We start from the raw sequence: 26819 nt of genomic DNA on the forward strand, positions 1-26819 counted from the left end.
TGAAGAAGGACGTACCTGACTGACTGTCAGGAACGCCCTTCTGACTGTGAAGAGCTACAGTATCGGGACTGATAGCTCTTTACCCGGGGCACAGAACGGGAAAGCCGACAGTGCGCTGAATTCAGTGTACTGTCAGCTTTCCAGCAGTATATAACACTGCCTGTGCCCCGGACCATGAAAGGTCCTCTTTAAAGGAGCGCCTCTCTTGCTGGAGGACCTGTCCTGAATTACATGGAGTTTACTAAGGTTTACTGAGGTGAGCACCTTTTGAAAACATAAAAACTATATCTTTGCAGCCCATTTTATTAGATGCTATTTCAAGTCTAGTTTTTCTTGACCTTCGAGCATTAGCGTTCTTCCAAGTACAGTATATTTCCCTAAATATCTTTGTAACGTACCTAATTTTGCTGACATTGGGACTCTATTTCTTAGTGGCCCCAGCCGATCTTTATTAGACTTCTCCAGAGGCAAGTCACACTTAATGTTCCGCCTTAGGTTTTCTCTCAGTATTGAGCGGATTACTTTAATTGTACTGGTCTTGCTTTCAGAATCACTACATGAATGAGAACAAAAATGAAAATAAACGTTTGGTGCAGATATTATGTGTAAGAAATTCGGAAATCTTAGAAAGTTACTTAGAATCATGACAAGAACATGCAGGTATGGAATTTGTTACATTGCATTGGGTAAGCTTATACAGTATGCAGTGTGTATCCATGTATAGTACAGTATGTAATATTATATATGTAAACTAAGTCATTATATTGGAAGAATAAAAATAATTTTCGCCCTGTAAGCAGTGGTGCCAGCTTCCCTGTATAGTATATGGCGGCCAGATGGTTCTGCAGCATGTCGTTAATTTATGGGCTCTGTGGTACTAGCTGAAAACCTCTGCACAAACATACAAAAATAGTCAAGGCTGCCAAACAATATGAACTGGCCCCATGGCCATAGTTTACAGTTGGTATCTGACAACATTCTGCGTGAGGCCTAAAGAGGCCATATATGAACCTCGATGTGGACAAAGCAGTCCTAGTAGGGCTACATACATGGGCCATAGGTGGTTATATTTAGCATAGTGTGCCAGGGTATTCTGTCTGTAATACTTTACAGATAACGTAATATATATCAGCTAAGAATAAAAAAACATATTTCAACCAGTTTATTTCATTTACTTACCTACTGCAGAGCTGAAATACAGTTTCTGGCCTGCCTTGGAGCTCAGATTTTGTATGGATAAGTTCCCACAAGCAGTTATTTTCTGTTCCTATAAAGAATAAATCAAAGGATAAATCCGATCAATTTTCTCATTCAGCTCATCGGCCACAAGGCAAGTGGTCTGTATTTCTGTGGAGATACATGACACTTCTAGCCACAAGTAACCCATTACCTTGGTGTACCCACAAAATTCTCTATCACCACCGTAACACATAACAAATCTGCTCACCCGGGTATTAAAGCCAAGAGGGGCAGATCTCTGTGTGTAGTTTACATATATAATCCTATATTCTAATAGGATTGCAGAGAGTGTATACACATTTTACTATACAATTATAGGGATTATCCACCTTTACAAAACTGATGGCCTATCCTTAGCGCACAGTTATAGGCATATTTTTGGGCTTTCTTAGGATCATAATTGATTTTTTCCTCCCATTCCTGGACACTGTTCATATTAATCTATTGTATTATGTACAAACACTGCACACTTGTTATATAGGAATCCAGACAAGTAAATGCAGTCTGTTGCTCAGCATGTCACACAACTCTATTTGATTTTTCTTCAGTTTTCCAATGCTTTAAAATACCCAATACTACGTTATCTCAAGGACCGCGCCATTTACCTGCAGCATTTCCCATCCTGACCTGGACGGCAGACAAAGGAATCAGCCAGCGGAATTTAAACTGATCAATATCGCCGTAGATTTGAGAACTTCGTGTATTCTGGCTCTGCACAAGACATACAGCAGAAATAAATAGTTGTAATGAAATACAGTAAAATATGCTATCACATTTCATGGCTAAAATGCATCGATACAGAATATAAGAAAACATATAATCTAAGCATAAGATATTAGAACACCTGTCCAAGGTGGTGTCGTGTGGCGTCCATTTGCTAAGATGAAAAAGCAATGTGGCTTTACATTTTGAGCTATAAACCAGTCCATAATAAAATAAAAATATGTATATAAGTAAGATGTCTAAAGGGAATGTGTGGGTTGACAATGCAGTCCAAACTGCAGGCAGCATGTTGTGTAGGAAAAGCTGCAGTATAAAGGTAGGTTCATACTAATGCTCACTTTCTGTCTTTTGGGTCCACATAGGGAACTGAAGGACGGAAGCCCTGTCCACCTTAAAAAAAATAAAAAATTACCCGCGGACGCCATAGACTAGAATGGGGTCCACCAGGTTTCAGTATAAAATAGGACTTTTCTCTCTGCAGATTTAAGGGGAATCTCAGGTGGTTTCGCCCAAGGATTTTTTTGGTCTAACTCTTGCCTATTCTGGATTTAGGAGTCCCGCTGACTGACTGAACGCTTTCTACACACCTGTACAAGGAAGCTGCTCAGCCCTTTCGTGCTTTGTAACATGTACCCACAGTTTGGACTACATGCTGTCATAGCCGTCATCTCAGGGTTTGTATATTGTGCCACAAAGACTACTACGCCTAGTATGTATTCAGCGGCAGTGCTTTGTAACATGTACCCACAGCCTGGACTACATGCTGTCATAGCCGTCATCTCAGGGTTTGTATATTGTGCTACAAAGACTACTACGCCTAGTATGTATTCAGCGGCAGTGCTTTGTAACATGGTACTGACAGCTTGGACTACATGCTATATCATAGCTGTCATCTCAGGGCTTGTATATTGTGCCACAAAGACTACTACGCCTAGTATGTATTCAGCGGCAGTGCTTTGTAACATGGTACCCACAGCCTGGACTACATGCTATATCATAGCCGTCATCTCAGGGTTTGTATATTGTCCTACAAAGACTACTACGCCTAGTATGTATTCAGCGGCAGTGCTTTGATTCTTATGTGACATTCTGGAACTTTACTTTTAAAGACTTAGCTTATAATGAGAGGAATTGATTGAACATTAAATAAGTGTGTCGGTAAAACGCTGTCATCATCCTAATCTGCCGTCTATTTTTCCTACAGGGCCTAATTACAAATGGTACATTTGTTCGTGCCGCCTACACACAGTATTGCGTGTTTTGATTTTCTTCCCATGATTTCCCCTTATAAGAGGATTCTGCGCCTCCCCCTCCTCTCAACATTCACTTCACCTTCCAGACTGAGCTTTTAGACCATCGGAAGTACCTACACTAATCCACTACATTTAAAGGACAATTGTAGTCTTTATTATCATGGACTGCTCAAAAGAATGTAAGGAAAACTATTTCCTTCTGCCAAAGGCATTTCATTTTCTATACAGATTTGGATTTTAATATTCTTATTTTTGGCACATTTAACATTCTCTACCGGCGGTGCTGGTTTTATGAAGGAATGATTTGTACAGAAAGCGGTTATGAGGAGAGCGCAGCTACAAATACACAGAATTACAATGAACACTGGCGGTGTGGTCTTTTGGTGTACTTACAGTTTTCTTTTTCAGCTTGAAGTTTTCTTTGTGCACAAGAATGATCGCCCTTCTAAACACTGCAAATAGGATTAGAGAAAGCATGGGTGAGGAAGGATATTATATCTCCTTAAGGAGACTGCCTCTTTATACCACCTTTAGGTATATAGGAACTTACAGACTTTACATGGCCTGCTAAGCATTCTGGGAAAAGAATATGGCATAACATGGATATTTAGGTACATAGATGAACATAGGTCAGACTGGACTGAACTACTTGTGGTTATCACAAGGGGTTTTCAGTTCATATGTTAAAAACAGATACCCATGACTGATGCTATATGTTTATTAGATGCTAACCACTGAGCCAGGTGTTACTTTAACACATACGATGGGAGTTTTCCTAGAGCATATCATAAATGTGGGATTTGGCGGAATTGAGAAGACCCTAAATTGTAGTGCTATTTATTACATAACCTATGTTTCATGTAGTGGTGTGTGCACATTATTCTGCTTCCTTCTGCAATCCATAAAGATCTGTATTGAAGGCCATATTGTTTTGCCATAGATGCATAGCTCCCAACTGTCCTGCATTCAGTGGGACTTTCCCGATTTTAAGCTCCTGTCCCGCACAGCTTACTGCATGTCCCGATCTGCCCCTGAAGGGTTTTACTTGTTAACATACTTTCCCCCGATCTCCATCAGCTCTTATAACAGTTACAAGATTGTAGCTGCGATAAGAGCGGGTGGTGATCGGGGAAAAGCTTCACTACTGTAATCACAAGGACCTGTGTGACATCAGACGTCACATGACTAGGTAGGCGTGTCTTAGTATGAGGGAGGGGAGGGAAAGATGTGGGATGCAGGGTGGTTAGGGGCTGTGTGTGTAATGTGGGATGCAGGTTGTGTGTGTGTTGCAGGGAGAGGGTGTACTGTGAGGGGATGTGGGGTGCAAGGGTGTACCCAACGAGAAATGGGTTGGAATGGGTGGAGTAAATTTAGAAGTGGGTGGGGCTAAATTTACCACTGCCTTTCCACATTTTGTCCCTATTTATCTCCTTTAAAAGTTGGGAGGTATGTAAATGGCAAATATTCCTTGCCTTAAAGGAGTCAGTCAACAGGAAACTAGTGATGCAACCAGCCCAAGAACCTTACCTTACATTATAATTTGCATATCATGCAAACCGTGTGTGTGCGTGAGAGACTGTTCACTGCTAGGTACTATGACATGCGTGCATCACCATTTTCCTGCACTATAGTAATGCCTCTTATAGAAGGACCAACTGTAGCCATTGAAGCATGCACAAAGCCAAATCTCCATAAAAGCATGGGGGTGTCACCCACTTTCTGCCTAGCAAACAGATCTATAATACTAAGCTACAAAGTTTCCCTTTCAGAAAACAAAAGGGGAAATGAAACGTTTTGTATAATTGGTCACATTCATCTCAGAGATTATTGTTTATAATTACTCTAATTTTCTAATATTTTGCATTTCTTCAGGATATTTACATATTAACAATCTAGAAATCCCCTCAATGTAACTGAATGTAATTTACATTTTGGATGTGGATTTCTTATCCACTAGGTGTCTATTATATGACAACCGCCATCAACCTGTCTAAAAATAACTCCACAATGTAACGGGGCTGACACATTGAAGTATGTGCTTTGTATGGCAGCGTTTCTTCTATGATTGCCGCATTAGTCAGACCATTCACGGCTGCAATCATGTATCTAGCACTAGTCAGGATGTTGCTTCAATACTAAAGGTCCATCCACTGCTAGCGGTATACATTGGGGTTGTTTCATGTACGTTTACAATCTTATCAATTTTCAGGATTTGGATTTAGTTTGGGTTTGTGATAACTTGAAAAGTTTTACTTTGTGTACAATTAGGTAATATTAATACAGAAAGGAAAAACAGGATTCCAGCCTAGTTTTGTGAGCTGGCAATGTCACAGATTATAATTATTCCAGTAATTAAGCTCAATCAATGTGTAAATAATAGTCTTGGCCTCTGTCCTCCATATGGAAATGAAGCTGAAAATACACAATGCACTGCACTAGATATCCGGCAGAATGCACCAAGGAGCTGGGGGCACATGTAATTCATACTGACTGCATTCATGTGATGGAGGTGGGAGTGCGGAACTTAAAGAGGACCTTTCATATCCTCACGCACATGCGGTTTTATATACCGCTTGAAAGCCAACAGGGCACTGAATTCAGCATACTGTCGGCTTTCCTGTTATGTGTCTCGGGGCTGGAGGTATTGGTTCCGTTATAACAACCCCAATCTCTGCTCAATGTCAGATGGTCAGTGAGGAGCACCCTCTCCCCCCGACCGTACTCGTCCATAGCCCTGTACCATCTGTGAAGAACGCCCCCAGTACTAGTACTGGGCTATGGACGAGTATTGTCAGGAAGGGGGGGTTCCTCATAGTACATCTATGGTGTCAGGAACGCCCTTCTGACAGTGGGCAGGGATCGGTGCCGTTATAACGGCACAAATATCTCCAGCCCTGGGGCACATAATGGGAAAGCCGACAGTGCATTGAATTCAGCACAGTCGGCTTTCTGGCAGTATATAAGGACGTGAAAGGTCCTCTTTAAAGGGAGACTGTTAGCAGGATCAGCCATACTAAATTAACAGTGTAGAATATTGTCCTGCTCCTCTTATCTTATGGCATAAGAAATGCAATAGGGTGTAAGGACTCCATGGAGTAAAATAAAAACAAAGCTATTACACACAATAAGATTACAAAAAGTTAAAATGCACAGAAAGAAAAACAAAGCAATCTTAAAACAAAGAAAACCAGTTCCACAAAGTGTATGTAGCATGAGGTCTCCCTGAAGGAGCATGTTAGAATGGAGAGGAGGCAGGTGTGGGGGTGGGGTTAATGCACTCTCCCCGCTAGGACAAACTGGCCTGTTTTCAAAGCCTGAAAGGGTTATTTTTACCATCCTGTGTACCTCCTATGGACAAGCATAAGCATGATCCTGCCATAGATTCTGGACTGATCCTTACATGAACATGCCGCTAAACTGAGCTACTATTATGTGACATGATAGATCATTTTATAAGCGTTATTAGATCTGTCAAGAGTGACATGCCACACACAATTGTTCTTTACATGATGTTTCTATGTTACAGAGTTCAGCTGGAAGCTTCTATTTTACAACCACAAAGCACTGTGGGGCACTCCATACTAATGGGCATCCCGCTCCCTTGTAGAGAGATTGAGGCTTTTAGAAACACATAAATGAACGTACAAGTGCTACTTTGGGAGTAGCTTTCCCTGCAAAAGCCCAGATTCTCCTCCTGATCCCCCGCCCCGCAGAGCTGTACCGCAGACAACAGCACAGTCACCATGCCAAGACTCAATAAACTGCATAGGTAAGAGACTCCCAGTGACTTTGATGGTGTGCCAAAAGTGCGGCTAGAATCAGTATTAAGTGTGTAGTTAGTTTACGCAAATTGTAGCAATGGGATTGTATTTGTGAATTTACTTATTCTTTTCTGATCCACCGCTGTGTCATGTGACCAGGGATTAGACTCTCAAACTGACGCACTTTCCTACATATGGACAGGAAGCCCGTTTCTCCATTCGTTTCATGAGAGCTTTGATGTAAGTCTAATAGGAATGGATGGATAAACAGATTTCCCATCCACATGATAAGCAGTCAGTCTGATCGCTGGGCACATGAGCTCTCGACAGCTCTGGACCATTAACAAGATTACCTTTATATCAAGTGACTTCTAATGGGCTAGGGAATAAAAAGATTGTAGATCTACATTAGCCTTAAATAAGTACAGACTTATGAAAAAATTTAGTATTATAAGATAATAGGGATTTTTTATATCATTTAAAAAAATGACTGTTTCTTCTAAAGATAGCGCCACATGCGTTCATGGGTTGTGTGTTGTATTCCTGTTGAATGCCATTAAAGTGAATATACCGCACACAAACCGTGGACAGGTATGGCACTATTTTAGAAAGAAGCGCCTTTTTTATGAACTGGACTATGACTTTAAAACATAACTAAACTTTCCGAAAACTTTAGATTTTCTGGTAACTTTTGTGCTATTAATTTTGTAATATACTTAACAAATTTGTATTCTTTTTTTTTTTTTGTAATTTTGCATTTTTTCACTCTTTCCCTTGCTTCTCCTGCTTCTCATTGTGTAAGGTGTGTATGGGCTATGTGAAATGTAGAGAAAATGTCACTTCTTAGGTGCCATAAAACATAGAAACTTGCTTTTGGTGCCATATGAAAGATGAGATTTACTAAGGATGCAGTACTGTGTGATTTACAGAGATACCACTGCTTGAAAACACAGTCAGGATTGGGATATTTATATGCAGGAATATTGCTCTGAACTAGGTGAACTTATTTTTTATTATTACTGAAATGAAAGCAATATATCCATTATTGTCCAATAGAGTAGTATTCTATTGTACATATAGCATATATGTTATTAGTATTCTATTGTACATATAGCATATTCACGCGATGGACCACATGCTGAGAATAAAATACTCACCAAACACTGTCAGCTCAAGCTCTTTTCTTGTTTTGCCAAGAGAAGGGAAGATATTAAGCCAGGTGACGGTAGAATATACCAGCAGTTCTCCCATTGAGAGCTCTGTGACCTTCAAGAACAAAGCACCATTACAAAAGGAATTCCCATTCTAGTACAAAGCTGTGGACAGGTACAGACTACTAGGTTACCTCTCTCTCTGTGCCACTCTGCTCGGCTACTAGTTGATCAAACACTGTTCCATAGTCTTCATAGATTTTCTGCATTTCATTGATATGACTGGCTACTTTCTCCATAGCCTTTAGTGCTTCTGTAAAATTATAAAGTACACAATACAATCATTTATATCACTGTCCAGCATGTATGTGTGCTCACATTATGACCAAGATCAATGGGGGATGGTTATCAATGTAATTATGCCAATTTTATTAAGCTCCTAAAACTTTCTGATGCCTGTAAATATCTCCCATTTGTTGGAAAAGATTCCAAGATGGGAGTTTTTGGGGGACATTTATTACATTTTAAGTAGGTAGAGAGTGGATGAGGCCAAGTGTGGAGGGGTGTGACATTTACACTCATGCCAGAATACTGGTGTAACACCTGAAAGCTCCTGGCTGGGGTCGTTTTTGGATCAAAGACTTGCTGAAGCGTGCCACAATTACTACGAGGCCTGCTCCAAAGTACCTTCCTATCTGTCACGTCATAGAGACATAGTTAAATGAATACACCAATCCATTATTAAAAAGGTAGACCGATGCTACTTATTCTCATAAAAACACTTTACACAGAAATGTTGATCAAAGATTGATAAGGCAAATCTCAAACAGGGCCAATGCTCACTTCTACATCTATAACAAAAAACAAAATGTGATCGTTCTATTAGAACTGTACAATTTTAACACCATGAGAACATGCGGTGCTGCTAGCTAGAAGAGCTCAGAGACGGCGTGAACAGATGGACACCACTTTTTTTTTATAGCTGTGATCATTGCCACATTTTAATTCAGTGCATGATAAATTAACCAGATAAACCCAATTCTGTACTGAGCCATCGCAGAGAATCCGCCCGTCTATAACAAAATGTAATAGAAAAGAACATGAGATACTCAGTGACAGCTTGTAGAACATTTCTATCTTAGAGACTGAGAACCCAAAATAAGTCAGTCATTCTTTTTCTCCGTGCACCACATTTATCCAATCCAAAGTATGCAATTCACCCAAAGGGGAAATTCAGTAAAAATGATCCTCCCATATGTCAAAGATACACCAGTAAAGATCAGGTACTGGACCACAACGGATTCCTAGCATGAGGGTTCTATAGACTACTTAAAGTCTACCTCCAATTATAAATGAATAGTAAAGGAGAATCTTTACACAGTATTTCTGGTTTTTTTTACTGTATGCAGTTTTTCCTTGAAGTAAGGAGCACGTTACATGTTGCATTTCACCTGTATGCTAATGGCCAAAAAAGTGAAAACCCTTGCATGCGGTTCTTTAGTTAAAAAAAAAAAAAAAAGTACTGTGTGAACTCAGCCTTAAAAGGGGTTTTCTCAGCCCCAGGATCATATTTGTAGCTTAAACAGTCACTATTCTTTCAGACAACTTGTCCCAAAGTGTCATGTACTTTAATGTGGCTACTCTCTGCCTGAAAACCTCTCTATAGTTCCTACCACTAGGGGTCTCCCTTCTAGCTAACTTACTGTTCACTCTTTTATTACCAAGGAAGTACAACCCTAGAAACATTCCATTCTGTCTTGCTGATCTCTGAGTGTACTGTAGGGGGCATCCTTTTCTCTATTTGCACAGTGAATGGTAGAGGGAGGGGTTGATTCTGCTCACAGCCTGCACACACACATCTGAAGAAAACAAGTCTTCTATGTACTTGAACGTATTTCTGGCTGCTTGTGTGATTACAGATGGGATATTATTCACAGACAGCTGTCTTCAAAAATTTTTTTTTTTTTTGTAATTTATCTGCTTAGTTGCCTACATTTGGTCACTTGGGCTATTCTCAGATATTTGCAATATACTGTATATACTCGAGTATAAGTCAACCCGAATATAAGCCCCCTAGTTTTACTACAAAAAACTGGGAAAACTTATTATTGACTCGAGTATAAGCCGGGGGGGGGGGGGGGGGGGGGACCGACCATTGCAGATAAAAAGCCTGGCCATGTGCATTGCAGCTTAGTAACTCCATGGGGATCATAGTAATAGCAGTTAACCCCATCATGTCCCTCACATTAACCCCCTGTGTGCCTCACATAAGGGTTACTGATATGTGGGACATATGGAGGTAATAATTAGGTATCTTCATAATTAAGCTCCTTCATTAGTACCCGCGTGTCTCACCTATTAGTAACCCTTATATGGGGCACACAGGGGTTAATATGAGGGACATGATGGGGTTAACTGCTATTAATGTGAGGCACATGGAGTTACTGAAACTAAATTAATAACCCCAAATGCCTGACATTAATAGGCAGAGTAACTAGAGGAAGGTCCCTGTGTGTGTCACGTTACTGTAGCTTCCTCTCCTCCATACAACAAACATCTTCCATAAGACACAATGAATCCTGCCACTCATCTGCAGGGTAGATGCTAAAGCCTAGTGTGCTAAAGGACCTCTGATGACGTCATGACCATGTGATCGGACTCTGGTGTGGGTGGAGCTACTAGGATTTAGAGTCAACCTTATCTGCAGATGTTACATACTAGTGGCTACAGGACCTTTGATGACATCACAGTCACGTGACCTCATGACAAGCCAATCACAGAGCAGTAGCACTAAAGGACCTCCCCCTTCCAGGTCCTTCCAGTTTTCTGTGCTCCGTGGACCCTGACTCGTGTATAAGCCAAGGAGAGCTTTTTCGGCTTATACTCGAGTATATACGGGGTAGTTATTCCTGGTAGAATAGTGGAACATTATCAGTAATGGATAGGGTAGAGGGCAGCGCCTACAGCCTAAGACAGAAATGCAAAAGTGTTTTAGCTATAGCATGATTATTGTCAGCAGAAAAAAACTGATAGAACATCATCCGTTATGCAGGTTTCCATTTCCTGCCCGAAACTAGACAGAAGACAGAAACCTGAATTCATTTTTCTAACCCATTGATTTGAATGGGTTTGAAAAGTGTCCGGCTGTGAGCGGCGAAACCGTTTTATTTTTAACTGGACACAAAGTCGGACATGCAGTACTTTGTGTCCGGTTAAAAAAAAAAACTGTTTCGCCGTGGTGAGCACAAAACGCCCATCGGCGCTCACGGCCGGACACTGTCTGTCGGGTTTTCGTCTTCTGTCTGCAGAAGACGGAAACCCTACAGACGGAGATCGGGCGCAGATGTGAACGAGCCCTAAGAAGGCTTATACACTCATAGAACAGACTGTCCAGCAAGACCCTGCACATATTTCAACTTTTCAAGAAAACTGAGGTAATGAAAGTTTTACCCTCTATAGTGTTTTATATCTGTTTCTTCGTTTTGTCCCCAGTTTCTACAGACTGGCGGCTAATGGAGCCTTCCGTCAGCTCTGCAAAGAGATTTCAGCTTCTGAACCCTTATAAGGGATAGAACGGTGCTCAAGTGTCTGTGTTTTTAGTTCCAGGTAGCTTTGTGCAGTTTAGAACAAGCATACTGCTTATATTGGGATTAGCCTGATCTGTACATCCGACAGCCTAAGCCCACCCACCAACTTGTCACTGAAACCATTAAGTGGAGGGAATAGGCGACAAGGGTGCAGGTAAAACCCTTTAAATATCTCTAATTAAAGAAATAGGATTCCTTACTCACACAGAAGTCTATGAAGATGCGATGGGTGAGGATGTTGCTGTGGGCTACTTAAAGGGGTTGTGCCACTATATATAGGAAAGAACGCCCAACGATCAGGATAATGGGATACACATATATCCCTCTAAATTCTACCTATGACTGAAGCACCAGTGCACTTGTGTGACCACTGATTTCCATTCACTACTATTCTGCAGCTGACGCTTCATTTAGAGGGTGGATTTCAGGGGACTTTCTGGTCCCTGTTGTTCTGATAGCTGGAGGAAATCCAGCAGTCAGATCCATAGCAATCTGACCCTCATCCTCTAGTCTTTCTTGATTTATTGCCTCATTCTATGCAGTGGTAGAGCCTTATATTGAAGAATACAGTATATCAAAAGAGCTCACTCACAGTGTAGTGCAGAGTTTAGCAGGGTAGATGCTAGAACAGAGTGGCTAGACGCAAGTTTTCCCGGCCTGGCACAGTTCCAGTAGGTGGCACTGTCTCGGATATGGTAGCAATGCCACTTGCTGTGACTGTTAGTATTAGACACCACCCCCTGCACTTAAGTAAGGCATATTTAGGTACTACTTTGACCACTCTGTGTCAAATGTTGAGTCCAAAAACCCTCACAGCTCTCCATGATACACCATTAGAAACTACTTTTAACATCTCAGTTCTAGTGTCAGCGTAGCTTAGCAGCTGTAGTATGTGTGTGCCCTTCCTCATCCCCTCTACATAGACTTTTATGTAAGCAGGATAAGAGGAAGAGGAAATACATTTCATTAATCTGAATTTAAGATGTCTTACAAAATTTATTATATTCACCTGTACTATACATTTATGAAAGCATGTTTTATAACAGCTTTAACATTTAATATCAGAACATGGTTCCAGAAGTTTAAGTTCTTTATTCTGGATTTCAGTTATGGGTATAGATCACTGACTTTACCAGTGTCTCGTCACACATTTATGTATGACATCCCCTTTTATAATATGATATGTATATGTATAGTGGGTGAGGATACAACACAGCATGAATGGTCCCCTGGCATGGACACATGACTGTGTTTTTGTATTGAATATATATTCTGCTTTAGAAAATAAATATTAAAGATTTTCTTAAAATAAATCCATGTAAGTAAATGTACCTGTCAGGTGATAGTGCTCTTCACTTTCATTGTCGGTCAAGGACACCAGTTCTTTTAACAAAAGTGGGTATTTTAGAACCCTCTGCACTGGTTTGATCAGATAGGACTCTAAGGTTGAAGAATGCTGCTTCATGGGGTTTCTGGCATCTAAAAATTCCTTAAAAGCCGGATCAGTTCTTGCTGCAGAGAGAGTAGACGAAACAAATTATAGTATAAAGTGTTCCAAATCTGACCAACACCCCCAAGATCTACATTGTCCACCATTGTATACAAATTATAACTACAATATTCTACAGTCAGGCAAGTAAATGCTGTATAAATGTAGAAGCCGATTCACCTCTCTCTAGAACTTTTTGCACTTTTATATGATTTGCACAGAATCCACTGTATAGTTTGAAGTGATCTGCATAATACAGAAAAGATCCTCCCAAAGAAAACAGCAATTTCTGAAAGATAGAGAACAGTCATTGAATTATATTCTATATACTTTCCATATGATTACAAACTGCAAAAGCACCTATACCAGTATGCATTACTAACACGTGCTCTGCCATATGGCCAGTCCTCACTAAAGATACATATATACAGTCTGTTAGACCAGATTAGTTTTTGTTGGCTAGCTGACATTCCTATTACACATGAGTAATCTATCCAGCAGTAAACTACATAGACACCAGTTATGTCACACATACTATCCTGCTGTTTGTAATGATCAGTCATAACCTACCCGAAACTGTGACGGAGTCTCAAGTATGTTGAAGTCAGGAGAACCTGAAATGCCATCTTCCAAGGTCTGGAGGAATATCTTCTGGAAATCCAGCATTTCAGGCAGACTGCCAAACAAAGAGTCCATCTAAAAGCAGCACAAAAGTTCTAGCATTAAGAAATGATAGCCTGACACGTTTATGGTGGCCCACTGGAGGCAAATATCATTGTCATTTACATAATCCATAATCCAGGTTTACAGCTAGTTAATCTAATATTCATGAATCTGTATGTAGATGATATCTACTAATCTGCCAAATGTGTTGTTATTATTATTAGCTAATATAATAATCTATTACAATTATTAAAGGACTGTGACTGTTGGAAATAATGGCTCCATATTTCCTGGTTGTGTCAGTGTGCAGACTACTCCAGTCAAAGCCTATGGAACTGCAGAAGATGGCACAGTACAACTCTCAGCTATATTCGGCAGAATAAAGAAAAATCTCGCAACTGTTTGGGGTCCCAGCGATGGGTCACCCCATCATTTAACACAGTTCACTTATCCTAAATAGGTAATAAATTGCTATAGTGGTACTAGTCCTTTAAGCAAATTTATTGTAGTCTTGTGTATTGTGGTCAAAACTAAATATCGTGGCCAATTCTACATAACATTGTATTAACTACAAGCAATGGTGTTTTTGTATTACCTCATCCTGAGTAAGGAAGGTTTCATTTTGTAAGGGTTCCAAGTACAATTCAAAAAGACAACTTAAATCCTGTAAAAAAAATTAAAAGGAATAGTTATTAAAGAGAAAAAGCAGGAAAAAATAAAGCCTTGAAGCCTATTTGACTGCCAGACATCCAAGTATAACCAGTTATTACAGTATATAGATGGAAATGATTCACGTGTGCTGATGTAATAACTAAGCGCACAATGATGCCTCCTATTAATAGGAACCATAGCAAAGGTCTAAGGCTTGCCATTGTCACACATTTTATACATTCATGTAGGAACAAAGACATGTATTCTGTTCCTTCATTTCAGGATCCTATTAACTGACCTTCTTTTATGAAGAAACATTTTATGCTATGTAATTTAAGGTTTTAGAACATTATGGACATAAGATTACATAGTTCTCTTAAGCCAACATCACTGAAATACTGCACAAAGAATACATAAAACATGGAGGCAGAAGAAGTATACACCATTAATGGTATAAAGTAACAGGACTTTGTAGGGGTTATATTTAGAAACTGTGGCGTGGTTTCCTCCCACATTGATAGGTTACTTGGCTTCTCACAACGTATCTGTATATGTGTATGTACAGTATGTTTGCTAGAAAAAAAATAAGATTATGAGCTCCACAATGTAAACTGATGTGAGACATATATTGGCACTGTATTACTGGATATAAGACAAAATCACAATTATATCTGAAGAGAGTACATATATATATATATATATATATATATATATATATATATATATATATACTGATCACGGACTTTACCTTAACATAGGATTTTTCTGTATCAACTAGTTCTTGTATGACCTTACGAAGCCTATCTGCCTCTGATAAGTGCCGTGCTAGTGGTCTCCTTGGAGGGTCCGGGCTGTCATTTTGCCCATCCAATATGTCCTGGTTGACCTCCTGCATGCTTCGACACAATGCTGAGATCTGATCCGCACTCTAAAGAGGAATAAATAAAGTCAGCAATTAGTTTTACGCCTTATAATAAAGCATAAAGGCCGAGTATTCATGTCAGATGTGATCAATGCCACAATGGACCAAAGTAGAGGGAAAGACCCTGTTTTCCACCACAGTTCAGTTATTTTAGAAAAATAGTACAAAATAGTATATTTAGCTAAGCTAGTACAGTATATTAAAGTGTAAGTATGTCGATTAGGTTGGATTCACATCTGCGCTGGAGTCTCTGCGGAGAGGAGGAGACTAGGGGGAGACCTGGCAGACCCCATTATAGTCTATTGACTGCTACCTGTTGGAAAATGCAAAAAGTAGCAGCGTAACCTGTCACTATACTATGTGGGAGTCAATAAATGTTAAAGTATACTTTGTGGAGTCTGTCCCTGGGTGTCAGATGTCAACCACAGATGGATCTGAGTTTTACTATGGGTTTTAGTTGCAGTTCTTTGGGTCTGGCCCCAACTTTCAACTTTGCTTTGCAAAAACTGATATGTTGTGTTTTGCTGTGCAAGACACTTCTTTAAGAGGCAAGAAGCTTCTTTAAATCCCACCCCCTACACTGCTCATGTATCTCGCTGCGGGCTAGCCACCAGTGATTTTGGAGTGGTCGATCCGCCACAAGTATGAAATGTAAAACCTTAGCCTTTAGACACTTTCTGGGCCTTCTTAGGCAAAGGGGGAGGGTTTATGGCTTATCAAAAATGAGGCAGTATACCAAAAATGTGCAAAAGACAACTAATGTGTTTACTTATACTAGACCGTCTAAAGATGCACCAGATTTATCATCTGACTGAGCTATCTGGGCTCTGTACCACCAGATTTATCATCCAGCATAAGCCACACCTGCTAAATTTGGTCCATTTTAGAACTGTCTGAGTTTTCTCTGTCTAGTCTCTAGTCCAGGGCTCTAGTACAAAGACTAGATCATATCATTTTGTCTAACACATAAACCTTCACCTGCACCATAAATTTAATATGTCATACTATATAAACTCCATATACACTGTATAAACCCGAGCGTGCATGCATTCTGACCAGTGAGAGGGCATCAGACAAGTTGAAATCCAGTATGCCCAATCCTTCTCAGAATTGGAGTTTCCCATACACATTATAGAGCGAGCAGATTTGGCTTACATATATGTTATATGTATGGACCTAAAGGCCATATGTTGACAGAAATTTTTTTTTTTTTTTAAATCAAGATTTATGTTAAACACATTTTTAAAAGGGATCCAATCATTGGAATCCCAGTGCTGTTTGAGCGCTGGGGCCCGCCCCCAGGGCTGCGAGAGAACTCATTTGCATACAGAAGAAAACCGTGATTTCTACCAAATGGCGGCGCGGAGAAGACATCTAAAGGTAGGAGAAGAATAGACTTTCTTAAGGCCATTCCTACGTATTAGGGAGAAAAAAATGGGATTCCAATGATTGGATCCCTTTAACAAATTTTTGGTGAGGTTTTTACATTTTTTCCGTGTTATTATGCTAAGACTTTGTATTTTCTGTAGGAGATTTCTTTGCAGCTGCCTGCACTTCTCACCATACTGATGTTCACAGCTCACAGATCATGTATGTGTAAAGAAGACACAGAATCCATCAGACACAATAGGCGATTTCACAGCTTAATTAATAATGTACTAAATTTTATGGGTCGTTACGAATGTGGTGATACCAACTGTCTGTGTTTATTTTAATTAACAAGGGGGAAAGTGTCTCTTTTTTTACTTTTCTGTAAAACCACTAAGGTGCTGCAGTCAGTATTGACTATCTGTCTGCTCAGATTAATCTGCTTTCTCTTGGTAACAGGTTCCTTTTCTATAAAAAAGAAAAGGATTATCATCCAGCTTTTACAGACTCCTGAATCTGCACAACTATGTACTGATACATTCCCCAAGTTCCTAGGAAGATTTGTCTTTCAGGACCTAAAAGGGGTTGTCCGGGATAAAATCTAAACTCATCTAAACACCCCCCCCTACTTTCTAAATAATATAATTTATGAAAAATGTATAGTTAACCCTAGAACTATATTGCTGGTTATCCGGTAACGATCCGTTTCTGGAAACGGAACATCACTACTATCACTACAGTAGAGGATCATCGGCTAGAGAGCAGCGCTGGGTCTATAGCAGTCAGAAAAGAAGGATGGACGTCCTGCAGGAGGAAGACTGGAAGGAAAAGGGGGAAGTATATATTGGGGTCGAGGGTTGAGCTGAGTAGGTAGGGAATGACATCTATTGGTAACCATACTGATTGTCATCCATCTTTAGACACCGTTATATGAATAGAAATGTTATCAATAGATCAATGTTTCCTTTTTACATCCATCTAATCTACAATTATGGAGCAGATTCTCCTCTACTCTTTGGGTGGAGCTGCCATCCTTCAGCTCAGAGAAAAATGCAAATTACAGAGAGAACCTGCAGCGTGGAACATTTTCAGGTTTTACAGGAGCCTTCTATCACCACAGTTTTAAAGGGGTTTTCTTGAGCTGTAATTTTGTTGATCTTTCCTTAGGATAGCCCATCAATATTAGACTGGTAAAGAATGAAACCTGGGACCCCCACCCACCAACTCTTTGAAGACCGTGCAGTAACTGGTTGAGCTCCGCTCCCTCTTCACAAGCTAGTGACATCACATTCATTGGTCATATGTCTATGCTGCAGCTTAATCCCATTCAAATGCATGGGGCTGAACTACAATATCAGGCAAAGCCACTATACAATGTGCAGTGTATGGCAAGCAGTTAGGAGACCACAATGCTTGTCCAAACACAGCAGCCCCTTCAATCAGCTGAGGGTTCTGGGCAGCCATCAATCTAATATTGATAATCTATTCTAACGACAGGTGATCAATATCACAGATCCAGAAAACTCCTTTAGGCTAAAGCCCCACATTGCGGAAAGGCAACTTTTTTTGTTGCAGATTTTACTGTGGTTTTTTGAGCCAAAGCCAAGAATGGCAACAGAAGAAATGGGATATATATAGGGTCCACTTTAGGCTTTGGCTCAAAAAAACCCTCAAAAAAACATCGTCTCTTTCAAGCACGCAGGAAGAAAACTAAATGTCCAGTTCTTATAACAGTAATAATACTATGTTTAGATATTACTACAGTTCATTCTATAAGGATTAATAGTTCTAGAGTTTCTACACTTTTACACTGCCAATTCATACATATACATTCCATTATTACAGACTCTTTATATACATACATGCACGACATTTCTTGCTCTTTACATTTAGGTCTAATATTTCACATGTAACAGTAAAAACAATAACCACTTGACCAAAAGTAATGAAATCCGCTAAGTCAAATTACTATTGAGAAAAGAGCCATTTAATTAGGCTTAAGATATGAAAATCCCATTTTTCCCATTTTCATTTGTTGTCAATTACTTCAATGAAATTGTGACTTGTTATCAGTGTAAAGAATAAAGTGATTATCCACCATTAGCAAGCATTAGTACATAAGCCCTGTACAAGTTTCCCCTATTAGCGATCCATACGCAATACTTCACACATATTCTGTGAAAGTTTGCAAAGCTTGAATTTTTTTTCCTTCCAACAAAAGTGACGCTTGGAACCTTACGACATACATAAATGACATACAACTTCAGCAATTCTCGACTATACTGCAACAACTGAAATTTCCTCCTTAACTAGTGGTGTGCTTTGTATAACCGCAAGGGCACCTAAAAGCACTTCAGATCCCAATATACCACCCCCCCCACCCGAATCATCAACAGAACACAATTTGAGTTGGCCAGACAGTGTGACAGCCCCCTTGAGCAGCTGTAAATGGTTTCTCAATCAGAATATCTCATGTAATGAGAGCGATTTTGACAAAAGCAATATGTTAATGCTTATGTTTATCGTGGAGATTCACGCTAAGGCTCAGTTCACATTGTCTACAGAAGCAAGGGACAAACTACAAATATAGTATGCATTAAAGTATCCTATAGGTTTCATGTAACAGTATGAAAAATATACAGTGTCATTGTAATTATATATAATATAATTACAGAAATATTACAGCGGTATTCCAGATCTCTTACCGTACCGGAAAGCACAGATCTGATTCATCTGAACAGTTGAGACATGAGGTGAGATCTTTGAGAGTCGTCTTCAACGCAAACTTCATTGCTAAAATAGCCAGTTGTAAAGGAAGGATTTTTTCCTCCATTTTGCCTCCTGTAAATGTGTCCACAGCAGGCTATGAAGTCTCCTCACTTAGGAAGAAACTTATTTACTCTACAACAGAGCTAATCCAGATTAGGATGAAACAGAGCATGTAAGGAAGTGGCCCTGCACAATCGTCCTGTTAGTACTAACTAAACCAGGATTATTTGGGATTACTTGTTTGACGTTGACCATATGTCAATCTAAAGTTGTTTGTGGACATCCTGTTTGTCATCATCTTTAACGTGTCCTAGCAATGAAGTCATGTGCTGTTTACGCAACTGCGTCTGTCTATATACTTTACATTAGAGAAGATTTCTCTGGTCACTAAAGGAGCTACCAAGGGCTTTACAACAAACTTTGCAATTCCAGCTTTCGATGATGTGACATCTAATATTTAAAGATCTCCCATAATCTTTGTGAAATACAATTCTAGAACAATTAACTCTATGTTGTGTTGTTACTCTTTGTTTACTTTACTCTGTTATTTTTTCTGAAAATATAAGAACACATTGACAACTGGCTGTGTTTCCCTACATACTGTGACAGCCCTGACAGTATCAAACTGTGAAGAGACATTGTCCAGCGGGAAATGGTAATGCCCAGTTGTCTAGTCATTGGAACATTTCTTAAAGGAATGAAAAGGTGCTCCAGATTGTGTGCAGTTATGTCTCATACAGATGAGAAAATTATTAAAGCTGCGTTTCTGCAATGTGGGGCCTCAGTGTAAGTGCTTCCACCAGTGCACTATAACAAGTCTCGCTAAGCCTACCTATAGGGAGTATTTTCTTGGTAAGAGAACATATTTCTCTCTAACACAATCAAAAACATTTCGCCCTGTTGACCGACTTTAGGAGGAGGCCATCACTGGACTGAGAGAAGCAGGATAGTCCTTCACCATTTGCCTGTTATCTAGTCCATTCTGACCTAGCTGTTAGGAGGCATTGGGAGCAATAGTTATGTGACAGCATACAAACACGACAAAAAGGCTTAGACAATCCAAGCAGACACCAATCATTTGATCTGCTTACAAGTACAAGCAGCTCGCAGTTTCCTTGTGCCCATCAAGACACATGTGGCACTCTCATTACAAACATGACTCTGCCTGGAACATTTGCAGGAATTAGCAGAAAGATATTTGGTGTTATGATACCCATTAAGTTTCCTGCCATTGACAGCCACTGTTGCCATCATCTGCATATTGTATGGTATTGCTAGTGAAAAACCCAAACTGCTATGGACTGGAACTGTATCAACTTCAACGATAAATTCAAGTTATGTTTTCCATCTGACAATGGCTGGGTTATAGGAGGCTGTATGGTGAGAAGTTCAATATGCCCGCTGCCTCAGGGTTATGTTTGACTCAGACCTTTCCTTCACCCCTCATGTTGAATCACTCGCACGCTCATGTCACCTCCACCTCAAAAACAACTCCAGAATACGCCCTTTCCTTACCAGAGATACATTAAAGGGGCTCTATCAGCAAAATTATGCTGATAGAGCCCCACATATGCGCGAACTGACATTGATAAAAAAAAATAAAAAATTGCACGGGTGCATGCGCAGTAGTAGTAGCAACATGCTACTGTGCATGCACCCGCGCCATTTTTTATCAATGTCAGTTCGCGAGTGAGACGGAACCCGAGGACATCACTGGAAGAGGAGGCGTGGCTGAAGATGACGTCGGACCCTGAATGCCCACCCCCGATGCACGCTTGGTAAGATGAATATATTCTGTTTTAGGATTTTATTTTAAAATGGGAGGGTAGTTTAATATAACCTTAGCAGTGCCTGAATAGCCTTTTTAAAGGCTATTCATGCATATGTGGGGCTCTATCAGCATAATTTTGCTGATAGAGCCCCTTTAAAGACACTTATTGTCTCTGATTCATTCTCGCCTTGACTACTGTAACTCCTTACTAATCGGTCTTCCCCTCACTAAACTCTCCCCTCTACAATCTATTCTGAATGCAGCGGCCAGGCTCACCTATCAGTCTAGACGCTACAGCGATGCCTCGGGTCTGTGCCAGTCGCTACATTGCCTATTCATTATAGAATAAAATATAAAGTTATCACTCTCATCCACAAGGCTCTCCATAATGCCGCACCTCCCTATATTTCCTCCCTCATCTCTGTCTACCGCCCAACCCGTGTTCTCCGTTCACTCAATGACCTATCACTTACATCCTCTATTATCAGAACCTCCCGCGCTCGTATACAAGACTTCTCCCGAGCTGCACCACTTCTCTGGAATGCTCTACCCCGGACAATCAGATTAACTCCCAATTTCTACAGTTTCAAACACAAACTAAAGACGCATCTTTTCAGACCTATCACAATTCCTAATGTAAACCCTTCCGTACTATAATTAGAATCCCCAAAATTTAACCCTCCTCTGTCCCCGCTCCCACATTACTCCACGATATGATGCCATTTCAGGCTAACTTTATATGTCCAAGCTCCATCCACATGTCAAAGGACATGACTGGTGACCGCTCATAAAGTTTTATGTTTGTGTAATGACAGTAACCTCTATTACAACATTGTCTGACCGCTGTATAAGTAATACCGCCGCTGCTACCTCTTGTGTCACTCCCTCTACCTCATAGATTGTAAGCTCTTGTGAGCAGGGCCCTCAGTCCCATGGTGTGAAATGACTTTCTTTGTAATTCATCTTCCTGTCTGTATTTGAACCCTACAAATTGTACAGTGCTGCGGAATATGTTGGCGCCATATAAGTTTATTATTATTATTATTATTATTAATTATTATTACCACCTTTGCTGTGGAACAATACACTACTCCAACTGCTGGTGTGATGACCTGGGGAGTCATTGCATACAACAGTCAGTCACCCCTAGTAGTGATACAAGGGACACTAATAGCTCAGCAATACATGCAGAACATCCTGCGGCCACATACGTTGCCTCTCATGGCAGAGCTTTTAACTGACATTTTTCAGCAGAATAATGCTCGCCCACGGATTTTACCTTCTAGCAAATCATACTGTACTGACTGAAAAATGGTTAGTTATGCCAGTCATATAACATTTATAGTAAGTACAAGCTCTAACTGAAATAGCCAAATGGCAGACAAGTTACTAAATGTAAAGTGGCAAGTTTAATAAAGCAGGAGACAATCTGATCTGGATAAATAATAATGAAGAGCTTGATTAATTGCCATATTACCTTAAAAAAAATAATAAAAAAAAAACAACTAGAAATTTACATGTTATTCAGTACAGTCAGGGCCATGCCAGGACAATTTATGTCAAAAAGTACAAACTGATACTTGATGCAAAAATATATTTTTCTGTAGTTCTTAATTATTTTGTCCATTCTGTACGACTGCCAACTACTACAGATTTTCTGCAACAGCCTCATGATTATTGCAAACCAGTTAAGTATTACTGCTGTCAAACTCTCCCTGCTCTCATCTCGCCAAGTCCTCCCACTTACTTATCATTTATTCTCCTCACGACATTAAATTTCACTTCTATATACTCACATATACTAGCACTGTGATACAAAATAATAATGCCAGCTAGAGACTGACCCGGACACTATCAGAAATAAAATATATGGTATCATGTGTAGTATTATACCCTCCAATTATATTGGATCCATCTGTGGTGTTAGCCGTGAGATTTTGGAACCGAAATGAAATCTTGCAGTTTTTACAAGATTTTAGAGATCACTTTTCAGCAGTTATTTCATTATCCTCACAAGCAGGATTATAATGCAGGGTTACACATATATAAAAGAACAAATACTGACAATAGGTGCCTGCACACGTCACAGAGCATGCCTTGCCACCATTACTGCAACTGAAGGACTAGGGCTAAGGAATGTCACAGAGGATATGTGCACAGAATAAAAACTTGACATAATGATACTGGGGGGGGGGGGGGGCAATTAATTGTCACTAAGAAGTACCGGTAATGATTTGGTTGGATGGGGGGGGGGGGGGGTGAAAAGGAGCTAATACACTCTCTTCAAAGCAGCTACACACAGGGATCCCATTGCTCTTCACTTTCTGGTATTTCGCCTCAGCATATCAGTGGTTGATGGGACTCGCCACTCACTGCGCAAACACTTCCAGGCATTTCCCTGTGTGTCACCAGGAAGCAGAGAGCAGCTGGGTGCAAAGTGGTGGTGAAACTCTGAGATGGGAGTATAATTCATTTTTAGCTGCTTTAAATATATTGTTTATTATCCTCAATAGCCCCCTTTAATATAATGCAGAGGTAAGACCTCACAATGACCTAATTGACATTGGAAAAGGTAAACTTTATTTCCAGAATTGGTAGATGGAGCAGCAGTCCTACACATGCATTTAGTCTCTATGGGACTGACAGAGAACTGTCCCAAAGATATTGATCGAAGGAATACAGCGTGCGCGCGACTACCGCAGGGGGAAAAAGGTCCCCATTTCCACAAGACCCCCAAAGATCATATATTTATTCTTTTCACTGCAGCTTACTTTATATGCAATTACATCTAGTTTCTATTATGACATCAACATTAAAGGTGACCTGTCGTCAGGTTTCAGGCCCCTAAAGCTGCCCATGCTTAAGAGCATGTTTTTAAGATGCTGTGGCTCAGGGCGCAAAACTGGTGACCCCAATTAACTCCACTGCTACGTTTTTTTTTATTTGGCCAGAGAAGAGTCATTATTCATCTGTGGCAGATTGTGTAACAACTGAAGTCACTTTATTGCACAGGCTCAGTGAAGTAAGTAAGGTGTATATTCACCGGCTTCCCCTGCCCTCCGCACATATATGCTAGACGCTGCCAGCCATGTCAGGACTCTTTTCTGGCAGAATAAACCTTCTTCAGTCTGTCCATTCCTTGTTTGTACTCCATCCAGCCCACATGTCTTGCACATTGGAATAACGGAGGAGTTTTTATATGGAGTGGTGAACGCCGCAGTGTTTCTTTAGCTCTTGTCCAATAAAAGTTAAGTTTTATTAAGTTATTCCACACATTCAAGTGAATTAGTTTTTTGTTTTTTTTTATTCTGGCATTATCCGATCTTGCTCTGCCACTGCCAGAAGGCTTTATGTCCATTTTAGGAGGAATTTAGTGGACATGAAACAAGTGTAAAGAAGCATCTTATCACAATTTTCCAGTCATGTTTCACATTAAAATTTTTACATATTGTGGTCAATAGTTACACATTGTATATTATATTATAATATGCCAAGAGGAAATGTGAAGAAAGTGGGATTTTGGGTGCCATGAAGGAATACATCTGGTTGGTTAAATATAGATATGGCAAAAAAAAAACATTATGCCCAGATTACGTATAAATTGTATGTGCTAGTTTCTCAATCATAACTAAGAGATAAGTAATCCGAACAGTAAAAGACACTAGGCCCCATTATAGCGATATTCCATCAGTAACACTTCTTACAGCTGAAAAATAAACCACTTAAGAATTATGGACATACAACTCAATATTGGCACAAACTTATAGCAACTTTGCTGTGACTATCAGCTGGTGCACTTGTCCCAGCAGAAAACCTGACATAAGAGTCGATCCATATTTACCATCATCATTAAGCAGGGCTCTGCATACTTGTCGCTTATGCCAAGAATCACTTGTTCAGAGTCAAACCTGTCAAGTTGCAGAAACAGAAGAGTAACCCCGTAGACAACGCGAGAATCAGCCAATTAGAGTCAACTGTCACAAGCCAACAACCATTTCCAGTATTAGCAATGGGAAAATGAGTCACAGTATATCAAACAAGTCTCCAGGTCCCTAAATATAGCCACAGTACGGTTTAGCACTCCCAAATCCCAAATGTAATGGTCGACGCACAAATAGAATACAATTACAGGAGAAAAATGAGTAACCAAGGAATGAAAATTTTAACAACTTGGACCTAAAAAACTTAATTAATAAGAAAAGTTATATAATATTTAGTAATTAGGAGCTGATCAATTATTTTCTGATAAAATCTCTATTCCAATATTTAGTATGTCTAAAGAGCTTATAAAGAAATCCTGAGTAATAATATTCGCATAATTTCATTACTAAATAACCTGTCTGACAATGTACAATTCTATAGTTAGCTAAAACTGCATGCAATGCCGGTAAAATAAGTTTGGCACTTGACATTTACTTCCTACTAATGCTTTATAAAAGCAGAACAATTTAGATCCCGGTGTTACTGACACGCACTTCCTGCTTTAATTCACATTTATGTCCAATATGTTTCATCTGAGGGTCGCCCCCTAGCTCAGAGTCAACTCTTTACATGCCGATTACTTATTCATCATATAAGCCCCTGATACAACCGATAATTGGCTACTCCTAAAAGTAGATCCCTCAAAGAATGTGCACATATATATATATATATATATATATATATATATATATATACTGAATATCAGCCATATTTTATTTTATAATATATATATATATATATATATATATATATAGAGAGAGAGAGAGAGAGAGAGAGAGAGAGAGAGAGAGAGAGAGAGAGAGAGAGAGAGAGAGATTGATAGCTATACATACACACATATATACTCGTATTTCACTAAGAAGGGTTACAGATTTCAATTCAGAAATTGCAAAAAAATTATCTCCACAACCAAAGACAAACTAGCACAGCATCACATACAACAGTCTTTAGAATTAACGGATTACAATTAATAATATAATGCAACATATTAAGAAGATGAACTTCACAAAATAATTTGGTATGGTAATAGACTCATCAGAAGAATTACTCTAATTAAACCTTCGTTAGCTAAGCATGAAAGCAGTTAAATAAACCAATACATATATACATAGGAACTCCATACATTATATACATATCACATAACAGCCAAATGATGAGAGATGTAGTACTACATGTCACTACACCTTGTGCACACAAGAAATCCTCTAAACACACGTTATGTAGATCGCACAACAATTCTCACTTACTTGATGTATAAGGCAAACCAAATCGGAATCCATGGGCATACAATAAGTGATCAGGTATACAGCTGTTGCCTGTGGGAAAATGAGCAACGCTCTCGCAGTGCTCTGAAATCATCCCAACTGGCTGCTTCGCTTAGCGCCACCAACCTCTCGTTCATGAAAAGAGCTCCTGACAGCGACTTAGGATCCTCAGTCCCCCCCCATCCCTTTTATCGCAGCTTTGCCTGTGGCACACAAGTCTTACAAT

General features: G+C 39.8%; 1 protein-coding gene across 3 annotated transcripts in view; it reads right to left on the reverse strand.

Annotated features, from left to right (window-relative positions):
- Positions 1–26819, reverse strand: part of TIAM2 (TIAM Rac1 associated GEF 2) — a 190383-nt gene that overhangs the window by 2590 nt on the left and 160974 nt on the right. The window contains exons 1-12 of one of the 3 annotated variants that reach the window (XM_075267753.1): positions 26576–26742; positions 15266–15445; positions 14462–14530; positions 13774–13899; positions 13384–13492; positions 13047–13226; positions 8322–8440; positions 8134–8242; positions 3609–3667; positions 1845–1950; positions 1180–1267; positions 399–553 (exon numbers count right to left, since the gene is read on the reverse strand). In XM_075267753.1, the coding sequence (XP_075123854.1) occupies positions 399–553; positions 1180–1267; positions 1845–1950; positions 3609–3667; positions 8134–8242; positions 8322–8440; positions 13047–13226; positions 13384–13492; positions 13774–13899; positions 14462–14530; positions 15266–15445; positions 26576–26614 (1339 nt within the window). In that variant the 5' untranslated portion in view covers positions 26615–26742. Of the gene's footprint in view, positions 1–398; positions 554–1179; positions 1268–1844; positions 1951–3608; positions 3668–8133; positions 8243–8321; positions 8441–13046; positions 13227–13383; positions 13493–13773; positions 13900–14461; positions 14531–15265; positions 15446–19517; positions 19927–26575; positions 26743–26819 lie in introns of those variants that run through there. The other 2 variants (XM_075267752.1, XM_075267751.1) reach the window with 2 other exon arrangements.

The sequence above is a fragment of the Leptodactylus fuscus genome, chromosome 3, assembly GCF_031893055.1.
Source record: "Leptodactylus fuscus isolate aLepFus1 chromosome 3, aLepFus1.hap2, whole genome shotgun sequence".
In the NCBI taxonomy this organism is placed as follows: Eukaryota; Metazoa; Chordata; class Amphibia; order Anura; family Leptodactylidae; genus Leptodactylus; species Leptodactylus fuscus.